Genomic DNA, 17,644 nt, shown 5'->3' on the forward strand with positions numbered 1-17,644 from the left:
GGAATAATTGACCTAAATGAAATGCTATACATATATATAATTAATATTAAGAAAGTAAAAAAAATAATACAAATTATAAAATTGTTTTAATGCATTTTCATTAACAAAAATGATGTACGTGAAAAAAAAATACATTTAAATAAAAGAAGGAAAAGGTTTCGGCGGCTCAATGGTGATGTAAATTAACGCACTATATAATACAGACTTATTTAATTTGATTTTACGCGAATTGAACCGATAGCTGCAAGGTGAAATATAATTACTTTAAAGACAATAAACCACTGAACCACCGAAACCTTTTCAATTTAATATTAAACGCCTAGCAGTTGAACGGAAATACAAACAAAAAAAGATGCGTGTTTAAGAAATATATAAAACTTACTTATTTAATTGAATTTAAGCGGATTGAATTGATGGCTGTAAGGTGAAATAGAAACAACAAAATGATGTGTTTAAGAAATACATTTATTATTATTTAATTTTTAAGTATATTTTATATAACTTTTATAATACAATTACATTTATATTCATACAGATGAACATCAGGGTCATCGGTCGGAAAGTTTTTACGTTTCAGGCTTCTTGACGAAATCCAATAAATATACAGGGTGTGTTTTACCAATGTCTTTTGCACCCTTATAAATTATAGACATTTTGCTAAGTTCGATAATTTCTTCGTCGGTAATATCTTCAGCGATGCGTCTTGGTCAATAAATTACGAATCCAGCCTCCAGTTCAAGTACCACGGACGGCCAAGAACACTTTTTAAGCCGTTTCGCACACTTAATCGGGTATGGAGTGTCTGTTTGACGCTCAGAAATTGATTTTTTCGGTGGGAAATTGCACTGACCCAATTGACTTAGACGAGACATGATTTGTTTCGTAGATTAATAATAATAAAATGTTACCTGTTAGCTTGGAAATAGCTGTCAAACTAAATAAATTATTTAGAACATGTAATTATATGTATGAAAAAATGGGGGTGGGGAAATGTGTAATAGAAGTCTCTAGAAGGATGATGCAATTCGCACGCAGGTGTTATTGTTATCTAAAATGCAAATTAAGCAGTTTTTATTATTAAATCACCGAAGTTAAGTAAAGTTCATTGAACCTCGCCAACACTTGTTTCAACTTGTTTAAACTTGTTTAAATTAAAATAAATATAATTTTTTAACGCAAGTATTCGTCAACATTCTTAACCCGGGAGGACGCGCGCCTCTGGCTCTCACGTTAAAACGCGCGTCGGGTATTTTTTACCCGATATTTGATTTTTATAAATATTTTGGGTATAAGTATAGATATTTGAGTCTTCTTTCGGCAAATAAAACAATGGATTGTGTAACTGAACTTATAAACTCTATTTGTGACATATTTAAAATAAATGAACATAAAATTGTACTCAATAAAACCAAATCAACACATGATGAGACTGAACAAAAAAAAATAATAAAAAAATGATAAAATGACTTAGACATCCTCTTCTTCCAGTTCTTCATCTTCTTTCAGAACGGGGACAACCTTATTTGCGAAACAGCCTTGGCAAATTGGTATAGAATGTTCTCGGCATATGAGTTTATTACACGCACTACAGCATGTTTTAGTTTTTCTGTCTTTGCGGTATGGGCAAACTTGACACCTTCCAGACAATACTTTCTGGCGCTTCGCTGGAAGAAATTCTTCCTGTTCATTTTGTGGAATTAAAAGCATTATCCTTGTTTTTATGTCACTGGGTAGCGAGACAATAGTGGACCTATACTGTAAATGTTCTCTTACTAGTTCTTTTGCCATGTTTTCAAGAACACTCTTCGGGCAATTTGTTCCTGCTTGTTGCTTTTATAAACAATGTAAGCATTTATCGCCGCAATATTCAGAAAACCAAAAAATATAGTTAGTGGCCACCTTTGCGACCTCCTGGATACAGAATATAATCCACATAATTCATCGACAGTATCGACTCCACCCTTAGTCAAATTGTAGAACTCTATTATTTCAGGTTTTTGCTTTTCAGATTCACTGTTGATACAGTCATCGTGATGCATAGTTGAACCCACCAAAACTACTTTACCTTTCTTAGGGCAATATGAAACTACTGTTTTATTTTCCGAGAACGCAAATAAACTAGAATATTTAGACCGATTTTTTGGAGTGACAAATGCAGTTGGTACTTCCCTTTTATTTTTTCGGATGGTTCCAACACAGGTCAAGCGATGATTTTTCAAAAGATCATTCATTAGCTTTATACTCATAAACCAATTGTCCATTGTTATGTTTCGGCCAGTTTTTTCAATTGGTTTGATGAGACGGCATACGACTGAGTAAGGATCATTTTGTAACTTATACTCACCTTCCGGTTGCTTACCAGCATATATTTCAAAGTTGTTCGTATAGTATGTACGACTGTCAGTCAAAAGAAAAATTTTTATGCCATATCTTGCTGGCTTACTCTTTATGTACTGCCTAAACGAGCATCTTCCCCTAAAAGGTTCCAATTTTTCGTCTATTGTGGCATACTCACTAATAACATAGGAGCTTTGAATGTTGAATGTCTGGTGTGCCTATCACGTATGTCGTCAAAACGTAAAGAAGTGAGTAAAAATAAAAAGCGTTTTCGAGACATGACGGCTGGAAATATGTCCACACCAGATCCATCTTTTTCCCACAATTCCATTGTATTGAGTCTCCCAGACTTCAGTACCCCAGCGTAGTACAGCAAACCGAAAAGTGCTTTCATCTCTCGTTGGTCTGTAGGAGCGGCATCTCTCTCCCTAACAAATTTTCCTCGTGACAAATCTATGTATATGTTGGTATATCTGACAATATGGTTTATCATATTATCAGAAATCATACAATTCCAACCTTCAAAAGGAGTAGTTGCATCCTTTGCTTTTCCTTTCGGTCCCGGTAGATGGGTCACTAAATTATGGGCTCTAGTCCTTACATTTATTGGTGGATGTTGTTTGGACCAACGTGTACCATCTTTCCCCAGATAAAAGTGAGAAGATGGAGTACCTGCCGAGCTTGATTCGTAAAAATTGCCTTCATCTTCTGATGGTTCGTCTGTGTCAGTGTCGGTAAGATGGTCGCTTACTGAAATGTGGTCAACTTCACTATCTGATTCAGTTGGTGGAATTTCATTGTCATCACTCTCCTCCTCCATTATTTTCCTTATTTCCTCTTCTAGATCTTTTTTAGTTAAAGGCCTTCTATCCACCCATTTACTGATATTTGATGGCCCTGGCTGAGAATCCATTATCTACTGCAATATTGATATGCCAATAACCTATAGTTACTTCATTTGTTATAATTTTAACTTACTGGAACTCGAACTGATAAAATTGAAATAATGCGACAACTGTTCAATAATAACCACAATTCACCAAAAACTAATAAAAGACACAAAACACAGAAATAAAATGGTAACAATTTAGTCACGTATCGACGCGCGCCGGGTAAAAAATGTCCACTTCGCATAAATCAGACCCTAGCACTGATCGAGAACGGTATAATAATATCGCCTGAGCATAGGTACTTCTGTTACACTCTACTCGAGAGGTATACAAGGGATTCCCCGATTTAATCGACATTTGGAGAATATATACATCATATAATAAGCGCCGGGTATTTTCTACCCACGCGCGCGTCCTCCCGGGTTAATAGTAGTAAGTTTAAACTCATGAAATGATATCAATATATTCTATTAAGTAATAATTTATTTCAGATAAATTTTGCAAGCAAAATTCTCGAATTAATTTTAACTTATCCTTCGAAAATTTAGTGTTCATAATAAAATCAATGTAATCATTAAAACGCAAATTGTCTAATACTTTTAATTTGTATGAAATTAAAAATTCCTTAGATAACATATCTTGAACTTCCATCAAGGTCAATATAATCGGAATAAAAAAATTATTTTCAGGGTCCATATCTTCATATGTGACGCACACACAATTCTCAACGTCTGCAGTAACTCTAAGAATTCCATCCGCTAACGGTATAATTTGGTCAGAAAAGTTCATTTTAAAACGAATGATTTTAAATACATTAATCAATTGTTCCCAATCTTCACGTAGAAAAGAGAGTATATGTGATTTCGATTCTACATCATTCCAAGATTTAAAAATCAAGGTCACACATGTTATAAAACCTCTCGCCACACTAATACCAACTTTTATGTTAAATCTATTGATCGAATATAAGGTTACACCAATAAATTTATTTTCTTTCTCTATATCATCACGAAACTTCTTCCATTGTTTATTAATTGATACCCAGCAAGGGCTTTCAGAAATTTCACACCCAGTGTTAACATCCATATTTCATCAAATTCAGTTGTACACTGAATAGACTTATTTTTTAATTATATGATATATCTCACACCCCCCCACCCTCTCCCAATAAATTTTACAACTATTGTAATAATAAAACTACAATCAATTTTTTATTTAAAAATTATTATATTTACAACTTAAATACAAGTAACATTATTGTGATTATATAAAAATTTTTGTAAAATTAATACATTGTTTTGTGAACATATTGCTGGAGAGCCGGTGTGGAACCAACATTGATTGGTGGTTGAATTTAATTCAGTCTCATCCTCTTCCGCAAATTCTAACGCAATATCCGTTAGTATTGAACTGCTCTTACGTGCTTCCAAAAACTGCTTCTTTTGATTTCCCTTAACAAATATTTGATCATAGGAGGAAATTAAGGTATCAATTACATTTAGACCTTCTGATTGATTTATCCACCCATCGCTATATAACAACCTGTGATGGTTGCGTTCCAAATATCTGACTGATCTTTGATCTCGAACGTTTAATTGTTGGAATGGTATACTAGCTTTTAAGTGTAAATGTATTATGTAGTCGGTGGTGATATCCAGAAGAGTAAATTCTTTAACTTCGAATTTAGAATTGAAGTAAAACCCCTGAACGTCTACAACCGCGATTTTGAACTTCATATTGTAAACTAACATATGACTTCATGTGCAATTTAATTTATAATTACAGATACCTCCCCACTCAAAGGTTTGTACGTATACATGGATTCTTGAAGTAGTATACAGTATGCTTTTGTATCAGCCGGAAAATCTTTACCGCTTTGAATTTCGATACGCACCTCACATGATGCGGATGGAGCGGCTTCTTCATCGTTATTCTTAGTGGTATCCACCACAAATAAAGGTCTCTTTTTAAAGCTTGCGAAATAATCGGTTGTTTTCGAGATGTTTCCCAAATATACGGTTGAAATTCGGTATACATTTTATAGAGTTCAACATAATTTTCTTTCGCAAACTCCAAATTCATCGACTCGAATGGATAGCAGTATGAGTTTAGATATACTTTAAGATCTATAATGTTCAAGTGATCGAAAAGTGTACAATCTGAATTCGGCTGATCCTTTCGATTGGTTTCGAATGCAACTATAACGTATTGAGGTCTACCTCTGTTAGTTGTTGACGTGACCAACCAAATCTCTTTATTTCCCTTTCTCATTGAAGGTAGCTCATAAAAAGACCACTTCCGAAACGGTACGGGTATGTTTGCGTTTTTATTTAAGCCATCTAACAGCTTCATCTTTATAGATGGGCTTGGATACACATGTTTCGCCAACAATGTAACCGTTTTTACAGTAAACTCTGCGGTGCTAGAATCGGCTTTTGATGTAGATTTATAACAATTGGAGTCAGTACGACTTCTAACAAATCTAAATTTGAAGCGACCTCTCATAACGTGATTATAGTCTCTAAATAATCCGAAAATATGACTTAATGGGATTTGAAACGTGAAATCATTTCACTTTCATTTACTAAATGTAGTTTACAAAATTACCTGTAATGACTGCAATAAATTTTATATCGGTCAAACAGGTAGAAATCTTTTAACACGTTTCAAAGACCATAACAAAGACAAAAATTCTGCCATTTTCATTCAAACACATTTCAGAAACAGATCTTAAAATAAACCTCAATAATATGGAATTATTACACCATCAACCCAAATCATTGAAGCTAGACTTGCTAGAAGAATATGAAATTTCCAAAAATTCAAAAAACAATGCCGATTTAATTTTAAATGAAGTTTTAGATAACAAATACACACGTTTATACCACAAATTTAAATAATCGCCCGCGAAATTTTTAGATTTATTTTTCCGCATTCTGGATTCGGCACGTGCACTAATATTATAATGTCTGTACGAACTCGCCCTTAATAAAGTAATAATAAAATAACGCTATTACACAACAAGAGGCTATGTTTCTCTTCGCCATACTCCAAATTAGCTCTATTGGATTCAGGCCACAGTGATACGGAGGAAGGCGTAATACAGTATGACCCTTCGATTTTGCATACACATCAATTACATACTGTGGTGATGGTGTTTGTACCTCCTAACGATTTCTAGAAACTGGCATTTTAACATATGTGGATGGTATGGTATGTTCATCGATTGTAGCCAACAGATTATATCATTTTTCTTTGATGAAGAAGTAAGAGGCCTATGTATTTGTACTGAATGGTAAGGCGCATTGTCCATAACGATTATTGAATTGTCCGGTAAATTTGGTAGCACTTGTGTTTGAAACCATTTTGAAAAGTTCTCAAACCTCATTTCGTCATGATAATCACCACTTTTTGTTTTTGATTTAAATAAAAGGAAACCGTTCTTAATAAAACCCATACTGCCTCCACAATGAGCAATTATCCATTGTTGACCAGCTCCATCTTTTTTCAAAACTCCATGTTCATCAGGACCTTGCCAACATTTCGAAACAGTATAATTTTTATGTACGTAGCTTTCATCCAAATATACAACAGGTCTCTTATTTTCACCAAGTTCATCATTGACTTTTAGGAAACGTAAAGCTCTCCACGCAACACTATCATATCGCTCCATCAAATATTTTCTATTAGACTCACTCTTTTTATATTTAAATTCCATATCAATTAAAATTTTCCGTAAAGTCTTTGAATTGGGTTTCATTTACTATGAAGGCATGTAACACATTTAGAGTTGGGACTGTCCTATCAACTGTATATGTTACGGGTGATGATGTAAACCGGTCATTTCCGATATGGACCGGGCAATATCGTTAAAAGCCATTTCTGTCGATTTTTACGTTAATGGCCGGTCGGTAACGTAAATTCCCTCTAATAGTGGGCAATGTTGTTAGATGTAAAACACATTCGATACAATTAACAACAACGACTGGGCACTGTCGTGACCACATCATGTTAGACAATGATGAAAATAAGCAGGGTGTTATTGTGCTAATTGTCTGCTTTATTGTCACAAGGCAGGCTTCCATGGCATTTTGAATTACATAATATTCCTGTCGATTTACATAAACATTTCTTGGTCTTGCATTTGGTTTTGCACTGACATCGTTGGTATCCCTGAAAATCAGGGGACTAGCGCAAGCAGCAGCTTCACGCAATGTGATTTCCTTTTCTGTGGCTCCGTGCAAAAGTTGGTCTTTATCGAGAAGTTTTTCTTTAAAAGGATTGAACTGGGATCTGGTGTACTTGGATTTTAAGACACCGCTTTCTGTACCTAAAAATAAAATAATGAACTTTACAGTTTCAATTTTATTCCTAACTTACAAAGCTTGTACAGATTATCCTCAACGTGAGTGATCACCGCTAGCACATTTCGTAGCGATCCACGTGCTCTGTCAACATCAGGTACAGGAACACGTACAGTGGCCCCCACATCCTCTTCCGAAAATTTTTGATTCGATAACTTCATCATTTTTTGCGCTTGCTTTTCCAAACATTCTCTAGATTTCTTTCTGTGACTGACGATATTTTCTTGAGTTCTGCAGTGGAAACAAATTCCTTTAATATCCGTGTCGCCATCCGGTAGTAAAGTGTTGCATGTATTGCATTTCAGTGAAACCTGTGAGGCTAAAAAATATGAAAATAAGTATAACTTTAGCAAAATCTGTCTCAGTTACTTACGCTCCAAAACTTTATCTCGCTTGTTCATTTCTGGATCCGATTCTGTTTTCTTGGTTTGTTTAGGCGCTTTCATTTCAGATGTACTGTCATTATCGTCTCTATTGTCTTCTGTAGTATCTCTTGTATTATCATATGTACTATCTTCTGCATTATCTGCTGGTATGCGTAGAGTAGTTTCGTTAATTTGCTGATCTTCTTGTAGTGCTGCTGTTGCTGCTGCAATCTTCTTCAGAATTAAGGTTTGGTATTTCATCGTAAGGGATTCCAGCTGATGCCAACCCCACCCTTGCTGAACACCCAAACATCGCTTCGTAAGGTGATCTGCCGATACCTTAAAAATACCTATCTATCACTTAACATTCATAAATAAGGAAACGGATTGCCGAATACCTGAATGAAAGGCTCGATTTTTCTGAAACTGTACGTATTTTAAGCCAGAGGGCCAGTCATTACTATTATTTTCTGCCATCCAAGTAGCTAACATTTCTTCAATGTCTCTGTTGGCACGTTCCACCGAGCCTTGGCTTTGGCTATGTCTCGGTTTGCCGTGTACGCCTTTATGTCGTTCCACATAGCGTGAAGTTCTGTTAGGACGGAGTTAACGAATTCTCGTCCATTATCTGAGTGTAAAATGACGGGTGCTCGTTTCTTCCGCCCGTTTCGTTTCCAACGCTTTCAGAAGAACAAATTTTGTTAAATGATCTTGGTACACCATTATGAAACGAAAGTCGTGATAGCTTTGGGATTGCATATCGGTGAGATCTACTTGAGCCCGGGAATTTAATGCAGAGTGCAATATAGGCTTTGTTACCAGACTTTTCTTTGGATGAGACGATTTCTTCTGGCAGTGTACGCAGAGTCGCAAATACGCCATAATTGTTTCTTTCGTGATATTGCAGTACTTCGTTTTTAGTTCAGCAACCATTCTGTTTCTGCCGCCATCACCAATAGCAGAATGCGTAGAATGAAGAATATCAAGTAAATCTTCGTTTGGAACATAATACAGTACGGGTACTGCATTATCTGATACAGGCTTAATGAGACGTTCTTTGCCACCGATCATCAGTGTATCATATTTTCGTACCATCCTATATTCTTTCACTGTCTTCTTTGATCCAGGCGTGGTGAGTATCGTTTTAGATTTTTTAATCGCTGCTATACGGTTGTTATATTCGGTCAGGTTTAAAAAGGCTTTGTTATCATCACGTTTACCGCTTATAATAGACAACAGAGCGTCTTCAAATCTTTTGCGCATGTCAACGACATCCATATTTCTAAAAAAAAAAAAAAGTAACAGCCAACCACGACGACGTTGAGATGCCTATTTAAAGCAATCACTTGGTGCAAGAAACAGTTTCACTCACTGCGGTCTTTTCACACACTGTAATCCACACATCCACTGCCCACTGCGTCTGTCAACACGTCCGAACACGTAAACATTCCGCAAACTGCTGGCAACGCAGCCAGGCCCGAGTAGTTCCGGGTAGTGACGATAACAGCCGGCCCATCTTGTAATTATCAACATTGACCAGTATACCTGGCCATTGTCGCAAACAACCGGCTAATGTCGTTACTGACCGAAATTATCGGACGTTAACGTTATTATTCGGTTTTTAACGTTATTGTCCTAGTTTACGTCTTTAACCGTAACATATACACATAAAATAGGATTTTCTACTGAAGTGTAAATTAATATTCACATCATTATTATTTAAGTGTTTACGTAAGCTATCATTTTTGGAGTTTAAACCTGCTTGATTAAAGACTAATTTTGAACATATTTACAATTTTTTAAAAAACAAGTGAGCCTTGACAGTGAAAGAAAAAACTCTTTTTGAGGCAGGTAAAGTACCTTTTCTGTTTACAGTACGTGAAAGTGTTACTAAGAAGTTTTCTTCACAATGAAAAACTATGGCCATATGCAAATTTTCGGAATGATCAACCTACTTTGATAAAAAATCCATATCAAGCAATTTTATTTCTAACATAGACTGCTATGGAAAAAACAAAATTGCTTTCCTGTCAATGTTAATCTTACAAAGTGTATTTTAGTAAACTTAAAGTGTTTTTTAAATACAATGTTAACAGTTACAATGTTATAAGAGGAAAAAGATTACGTGATTCAGCGTTATGAAACCGAGGGAAAACCGATAAATATGGTTATTGCTTTATTTAGTGGCCAATTTGGCCAATTTTGGCCAATGTTGGGCAAATTCCTTTAACCTTCGAGCGATCGCGCTGTTATAAAATTTATCACAATCTTCGTTTTTTTAATATATTTCCTTATATAATGCATTTGAAACGATTTAACGCTAATGTATTCGTGTAACCATGTATTTTGAACATCATGATGGGAAAATTAAAGAAAAAAAACTATTGTCGTCGTTTTTACGGCAAAAAAAGGTGTAAAAAATAAGAAATTTACACATTAATTGCTGATTGATAAGGCCGTATTTATATTATGGGATGAATTTATGGTGTAAATGTATTATAAACACGTTTCGAGTCATATGTGAAAGTTTTTGGGTTGTTTGCAGAGTTTAGAAAAATACAGGTCCGTAATCAAAGTTTTGTCGGAATCGGAATTTTTTGCTTCATCTGTTCAATATTTCAAACTTTTCAATTTTTTCACTAGTTTGTATAAAAATTCAATATATTCAGGTTTCTTGCGTGTAAATAAGAGATCTGTTGGGACCGGAAACTAAATTTTAAAACGCCATGAGGGTTTGTTTGCACAGGCCGTAATTATTTTTTAGGAGTTATTTACGATTAGTTTTTATGAGTAGGTAATCCTTGGAGGATTTCGGGGTATATTTAGAATACGGTTGTCAATATATAAGTTTAGAGATCAGCGTTACAGTCATTGTGTAAAGTGTCGTTGGAGCGAAAAGAAGTCGATTTATTCAAAAGTTTTTGTGTTGAAAAAAATATTGAGTGTGTTAAAATATAACAAGTGTTAAAATATAATAGATAAATGACGGCAGCACCAAAAATATTATCTAAAAGTGACATTGAAAACAACATTCAAGGACTATTTGATAAACCGCAAAAAGAAGAAGATAGTGATTTGAGTGATGAAGAAATTGAAGTGAATAATTTTGACAGCGCATCTGAAGAGGATAATTCTTCTGAAGAGGATGAAGAAAGCATTGAGACATGTATTGAAGATTTTTATGTTGGAAAAGACAATCTCAGTATGTGGAAAAGAACAAAATGCGCAAAATCAAGTCGAACTAAAAATATTAACATAATAAAAGAAGTTTTAGGTCCTACTTGTGGCGTAAAAAATCTTAGTGAATTAGAACTATTTCAAAAAATTATCGATAGTATAATGCTTGAAAATATTGTGGCACATAGAAATACTTATACAGAATCTCTGAGATCAAATCGTGATTACACACGAAGCAGAGATATCAAAGATACCAACATAAACGAATTATTGGCTTATTTTGGAATACTTTTCTTAATAGGTATTAAAAAGTCACATTTTGCCAATGTAAAAGAAATTTGGAGCAGCGATGGAACAGGTATTCAAATGGTTAGAGCAGTGATGAGCTACAAACGATTTTTGTTTTTAACTCGGATCTCTCCGCTTTGATGATAAACCGCTTTCCGAGGTAGATGTGCATGGATACAGTATATTCCAAGCAAACCCGCTAAATATGGGATAAAAATGTATGCACTTTGCGATGTGAAAACTTTTTATGCATACAACATAGAAATTTATTGCGGCAAGCAACCAGATGGTCTGTATATGGTATCTAACAAACCGATGGATATTGTAAAGCGATTGGTAAAACCAATAGAAAATTCAAACAGAAATGTTACTACTGACAACTATTATACCAGCGTAATTATAATTAATAGCAGATTATTTACTACAGAAGAAATTTGTTTAGACTGTAAAAATGAATCTGATTCAAATTAAAATATAAAATGTTTAACAATTACAAACCGTCAAAATCGCAACAACCTTGAAATGTCGCAAAATGTAAAATATAAATGCGTATGTTTTTTAATAATTTATTTGTTTTTTAATATTTACTTATTATTTTATTTGTTTTTTTATTAGTTTGTTAATGTTTTTTGATTTTTAAAAATGAATTCATTTCATTGATTTCATTTTATGTTAACAGTTACTTAATACATATTAAATACTTCTACTCTAGTAAAATGTGTGTTTTTTTAAATAACCTAATACATACTTATTAATGCGAACCCGTTGTCATAAAATGTATTTGTTATATTCCGCTTTTGTTATAAAATCGAGCGCGCCCGCTCGAAAATTGATACGGACCTGTGTTATAAATTTTATACACAGCGCGCCCGCTCGTGTTACAAAATCGAGCGCGCCCGCTCGAAGGTTAATATCGTCCCATAATTGTAAGGGATTTTGTTCAAATTTCTTTAATGGGCATTTGAGATAATGCGCTATCTCTGAAGTGCCATCGTTGTTGCTGTTATTCATTTTTTCTACCATTACGTGATGCTGACTCCATAAATTTAATTCTTCTTCTAAAAACAAAAAAAAAAGTAATTAATCTAATCGGATTTAATTAAAAACTTTACCTTCGTCAGGAATGTGATGAGAACCTACAGGCGCAATTTGTTCTGTAGCTAATGGTGATGTCAGTGATTTTACAATTGTTTCTAGATGCTCAACAGCTGTTGAACATGCTGTTAAGTTTTGAAAGTGTATTTTTTTAAATCTAGGATCTAAAATTGTTTATACAGCCATCAAACGTATCTCTTCAATATTACCAAATCGTTGGTTAATTTCTAATGTTAAAGATTTTTGTAGATCATTTGCTATCTGCAAACTAGAACTCATTTCAGAAATTTTTTTACTTAAACAATGTATCATTGGAATAATTTTGCTGGCAGTTACATAATTTTCACCGCAAAGTTCTTTTGTTGCAACTTTTAAGGGTTGCAACAGTCTTGTAACTTCTTCTATTTCTTGAGTTTCAAATGCGGTTACCATAGCCGGTGCACTAATGTGATTACTAATTATTTCATTAATAATAGATCTTAGTTCCAAGAAGCGTTTTAGCATGTAATATTTTGAATTCCATCTAGTTGGAACTTCTTGAATAAGTTTTTTTGGTGACCGTCTTCTTAATTCATCACTTGCAACAATACTGTGTTTAAACCACGTAACGATTAACTTTACTTTACCAATCAATCCTTTTAAAGTTCCCGTATTGTCAATAGATTTTTCAGCCACCAAGTTTAATGTATGTGCACAACAAGCCATGTGAACATGTTTCCCAAATGCTATGTGTACTGCTTTAACTATGTTAGCCCCATTATCGGTTACAACTGCAGTAATTTTTTCTTTTGGAATGTTCCACTGATTGCACGTTTCCATTAATTTTTCGGCTAAATACTCTGCTGTATGGCGATGTTCTAGATCACAAACTCCTAAAGTAAAGGAAAACATTTTGCCATCACTTGCGTAGTGCACTGTGATTCCCAGGAAACTTCGGGTTTGCATAGTATCACTCCAAATATCAGTCGTAATTGCAACACTGTCTACAAATGATAACTTTACCTTAACAACTGACTCCAGAGAGTCATACTTTGCATCTAGCCTTCGCGTTAAAGTTTGTCGGCTAGGTATTTTGTATTGAGGCACAACAAGTTTCATTAATTGTCTAAAACCTTCAGATTCCACAATACTGAATGGCTGCATGTCTTTACAAATCATAAATAAAATAGAATTTGTAATGGCATTAAATTTTTCGCCACCTTCTCCAAAAGATTTAATCTCTTGAAAATTTTTCGTAATTAATGATTGACGCATGTAATTTGTATTAGTTGTAACTGCACTTGCCGACGATGGCCGACTTTCATCAGAATCTTGTTGAGAAGTTCCAGGAAGATCACTTTCTGAACATATATCCATCGTTTCTTCAGATCCCAATTGTTTAACACTTTTCTTCGTTATAGTTTTATGTAATCTATTGAGATGCCCTATCAAATTTGTGGTGTTACCTGATGTTTTTATTTTTTTTTCACAGTAACGACACACCGCATATCCGTCTTTTGTTTTGTTAAAGTGTTTCCAAACTACACTTTTTGGTGGTGCCATATTTTTAAAATCAATCGCCTTCTCAGTTTACTAAATCGTTCTATCGGAAAGTAAATAATAATATTAGCAATACTGTTTTAACGTATATTCACGACAATCACGACACCACTGACATGAGCTCTAGACGACTAGACTATCGTCTCGATCGATAGACTACCACAGCTCACAATGTATAACCGCAATCACAGCCCGTATTGGTATAAAAATCGACGCTGATTCACTCGATCCTAGACAGGAATAGACAGGTTTGAGGTTATTCATAATTTCTTGAACCACCAACAATCTTTTCCAGTTATAATAAACGAATCAATTATAACGATTATTATTAAAAATAATCTCAAACGGTTTAAACTCAACACAAACTTTTTAGAAAATTGCAACATCGAATAAAATATCTAATAAAACATCTAATAATATGTACTTATATCGAATAAAGCATTAAATAAAATAGTAAATAAAACATTGAATAATATATCGAATAAAACATCGAATAAAACATCGAATAATATATCGAATGAAATATCGAATAAAACATCGAATAATATACCGAATGAAATATCGATTTAAAACATCGAATATCGAAACGAAAAAATCGATATTTTTATAACATCGATACATCGTGGCCATCCCTACTATAGAATAATTCGATTGTTGTCAAGTATTCGAATACATCGATGTTATAGAATTTATTCGAATGTTTGAATAACTATCATAATATTCGTTGATTTCTGAAACAGATAATCAAGCAAACGAATAAATAAAATGAAAATATAATTAATTTTTCATTTTAGTCGAATGCAAGTTATTCATTCAGCTGTTCTAGAAGAATCGCTGATCATACAATGAACAGTCGTCTGATAGTTGACTGAGACTCAAAGTAATGAGTTGAATCAAGTGAGGGAAACTATGGACAGTATGGACATAATAAGGATTTCGGCGTGCATTATAATTCAGTAATAATTAATGTTATAAATAGTACACGTTAAATAATTTATTTATAAAACAAATACACTATTCTAGTAAAAATGTATGACAAAAATGACAAATATATTAATTAAACAAATTTATATTACTATTTAAAAAAATAATAATGTCGAGGTTTTTCCCAGAGAGTCTGTTTCGGCGTTCATTTATAATTTGTCCAGCTTTGGAAAATACTCGTTCTGAAGGAACTGAGGTAGCTGGAATGCATGAATATCTTTTATGCAGTTGATATATTTCAGGAAGTACACTTTTGTAGCGCTTCCAAAATTCAATCGGATTTTGAGTTCGTGCTACAAGCGAGATCTCTAAATATTGTGTAACCATCAATGCTGCAGTCGTGCATGGTGTTGAAATACTTTTTAAAGTGACAATTTCTTGATCAAAGTGTGACCAAATGTTTTCTTTATCATCAGTATTGTCAGTTGTAGTTTCTATGGTCTGTTTTTCAATTGTCTCACCTTTATTTTGTAAAATACAGGATATTTCTTCAATAATTAATTTTTGAACTATGTCACCATTTTCTGCAACACTAAAAGCTGCTTTTTTAAATCTAGGATCTAAAAACGTTGCTTTTGAGCAAAGTAAATTTATTTTTCTAAGATCCCAAGTCGTGTTCTAACATTATCTTGTAAAACAAGTTTTAAAGATCTGCACTGGTCGTTTTAGGAATGCTGTAGATATCTTATAAGAGGAATAATTAAAGACATTGTTATATATTTTTCGCCTGATAATTCAATAGTTATTTTTTCAAATGGCTTCAAAATGGATACCACATCTATCAGCAGATCCCATTCTGTTGCTGTAATAAATTCTGGAGATTTTGGTAACGATATAATGGCGGCTGATAATGGGTCTTTAATCTCTAATAGTCTTTCTGCCATAATTAAAGTAGAGTTCCATCTAGTAGATACATCATGTTTTACTGTTAATTCAGGGTATAGCATTTGTTTTTGCATGCTTTTTAATTTTTCACATGCCACTGTGCTGTGCTTAAAATGAGCTACCAATGCTCTACATTTTTTTATTAATCGCATTACTGGTTCGGTTGACTTTAGAGCATCTGTAACACATAAATTTAAAGTATGCGCAATACATGGATGGTGTTCTTTTTGAAGCTGCCCAATTATGGCATTTTTTATATTAGCACCGTTGTCACTAACAATGCTAATTATTTTATAGTCAATTTCCCAAACATTAAAAATTTCTGATAAAGCAGACGCAATGTTTACACCAGTATGGGCTTCCGGTATTTCTTTAGTTGCCAAAACAGCATTATGTATGAAGTCGTCGTGAAAAAAGTGACTAGTTACTGTCAAATACGCTTTATTGCTGTCCGAAGTCCATATATCAGTACTTACAGCGCACAGTGGGGTCAAACAAGTTAAAATGTGGAAAAATGTTTTAATTTGATTGATTTGGTGGCGGATGGGTTTAAATAGGATTAATAATAATATAATAACACATTACAATAAATATTTACATAGATATGAGTTATCAATCAGATTCAGATTCTGAAGAAGCGTCAATATCCGTTTCGTCCTCGATATCTTCCGTTGGAATTAAAATCATGTCCAAAACTTCTTTGTCGGTAACTTTCTTTCTTTTCGGTTTGTCTGTAATACTTGATATATATGGATCAGAGTTAATAAGCAAGCGACGAAGTACATCTTGATTTGTTTTTTCACGAGACATTTTTCGTGAGTATGATTCTCGAACTTTTTTTAAAATTTTGTTGTTTGCCTCTTGTGCTTCTTCACTCAACAATCCTATGGGCAACCAGAAATTTGAAATTACGTCTGCACCATGTATTAATATTTTGTGTACTGTTGGGGTCATTGGATTCCAAGAATATTTTTCAACATATAATTTTGCCGTTTCCAACGTATAATTTTTAAATTTTTCTATATTGACAGTATGTCCACTTGCTAATGTTTGTAATATACTTTTGAATCGTTTTATTAAATCTATAGAAACTCCAGTAATTTCTGCAGATTTTTCGGGGTTCATGAAAAAACGTCTTGACGTATTACCATCATTCATGCTCCCAGACATTTGTTTTGGTTTATCGACAATAAGACCGAGTTCCTGTTTAAACCTAGCTTGAATTTTCTTTTTAGTATCAGCAACAATGTCTTGATTTTCTTTTCCACGCGCTTGCCATTTCTTTATAGGTAATTTATAGGAAATGTGTAAAACACATTAAAAAATCGAATCCAAGCGTGCAGTGTTGACAAACCAAAGTCAAAAGAATCTTTTTTAATTTCAGCTGTTTTTGCCTTTTCAATGTCATTAAAATCTTTTGATGTTAATCCGCAAATATAACAACGTTGTGTAGATGTCGTATCTGTAAGTGTATTGCAAATTTTTCCGTCTACCATTGTAAAAACTAGTTGATGAGTTATTTCGACATTCACTTCATCCATATAATATTTGGTCGGTTTTAATTCTTTTATTTGTTGATCTATGTATTCTTTCTCATCAATTCTGTTGTTTCGTGCGCAAATTGAAACCGAATAGGCCTACAAAATCTGGTTGATGAGCATTTGTTATTTTGCCACAAGATACGCTCATTCATTGTCAAACGTAACGGTACCATTGACGC

General features: G+C 33.8%; 2 protein-coding genes and 1 long non-coding RNA gene across 5 annotated transcripts in view; 1 reads left to right on the forward strand and 2 right to left on the reverse strand.

Moving 5' to 3' along the window:
- LOC111417579 (uncharacterized) overlaps positions 1-17,644 on the forward strand; it is a 245,495-nt gene that overhangs the window by 205,431 nt on the left and 22,420 nt on the right. The gene's annotated exons all lie outside the window — the stretch shown is intronic.
- Positions 4,441-10,929, reverse strand: LOC111423458 (uncharacterized). Its single transcript, XR_011640017.1, has 3 exons — positions 8,355-10,929; positions 7,965-8,295; positions 4,441-7,910 (listed from the first exon to the last, which is right to left on the reverse strand). It is a non-coding gene; the product is annotated as an uncharacterized lncRNA (long non-coding RNA).
- On the reverse strand, positions 12,549-14,396 carry LOC139429369 (E3 SUMO-protein ligase ZBED1-like). The gene has a single exon (XM_071195064.1). It carries the CDS (start codon positions 14,056-14,058, stop codon positions 12,691-12,693), a length of 1,368 nt encoding a protein of 455 aa, XP_071051165.1. The 5' UTR covers positions 14,059-14,396; the 3' UTR covers positions 12,549-12,690.

Source organism: Onthophagus taurus, chromosome 3 (genome assembly GCF_036711975.1).
Source record: "Onthophagus taurus isolate NC chromosome 3, IU_Otau_3.0, whole genome shotgun sequence".
Classification (NCBI taxonomy): Eukaryota; Metazoa; Arthropoda; class Insecta; order Coleoptera; family Scarabaeidae; genus Onthophagus; species Onthophagus taurus.

Excerpts from the sequence above, each read along its gene's own strand:
- LOC139429369 (XM_071195064.1), bottom strand. The coding sequence starts at position 14,058 with ATGGCACCACCAAAAAGTGTAGTTTGGAAACACTTTAACAAAACAAAA.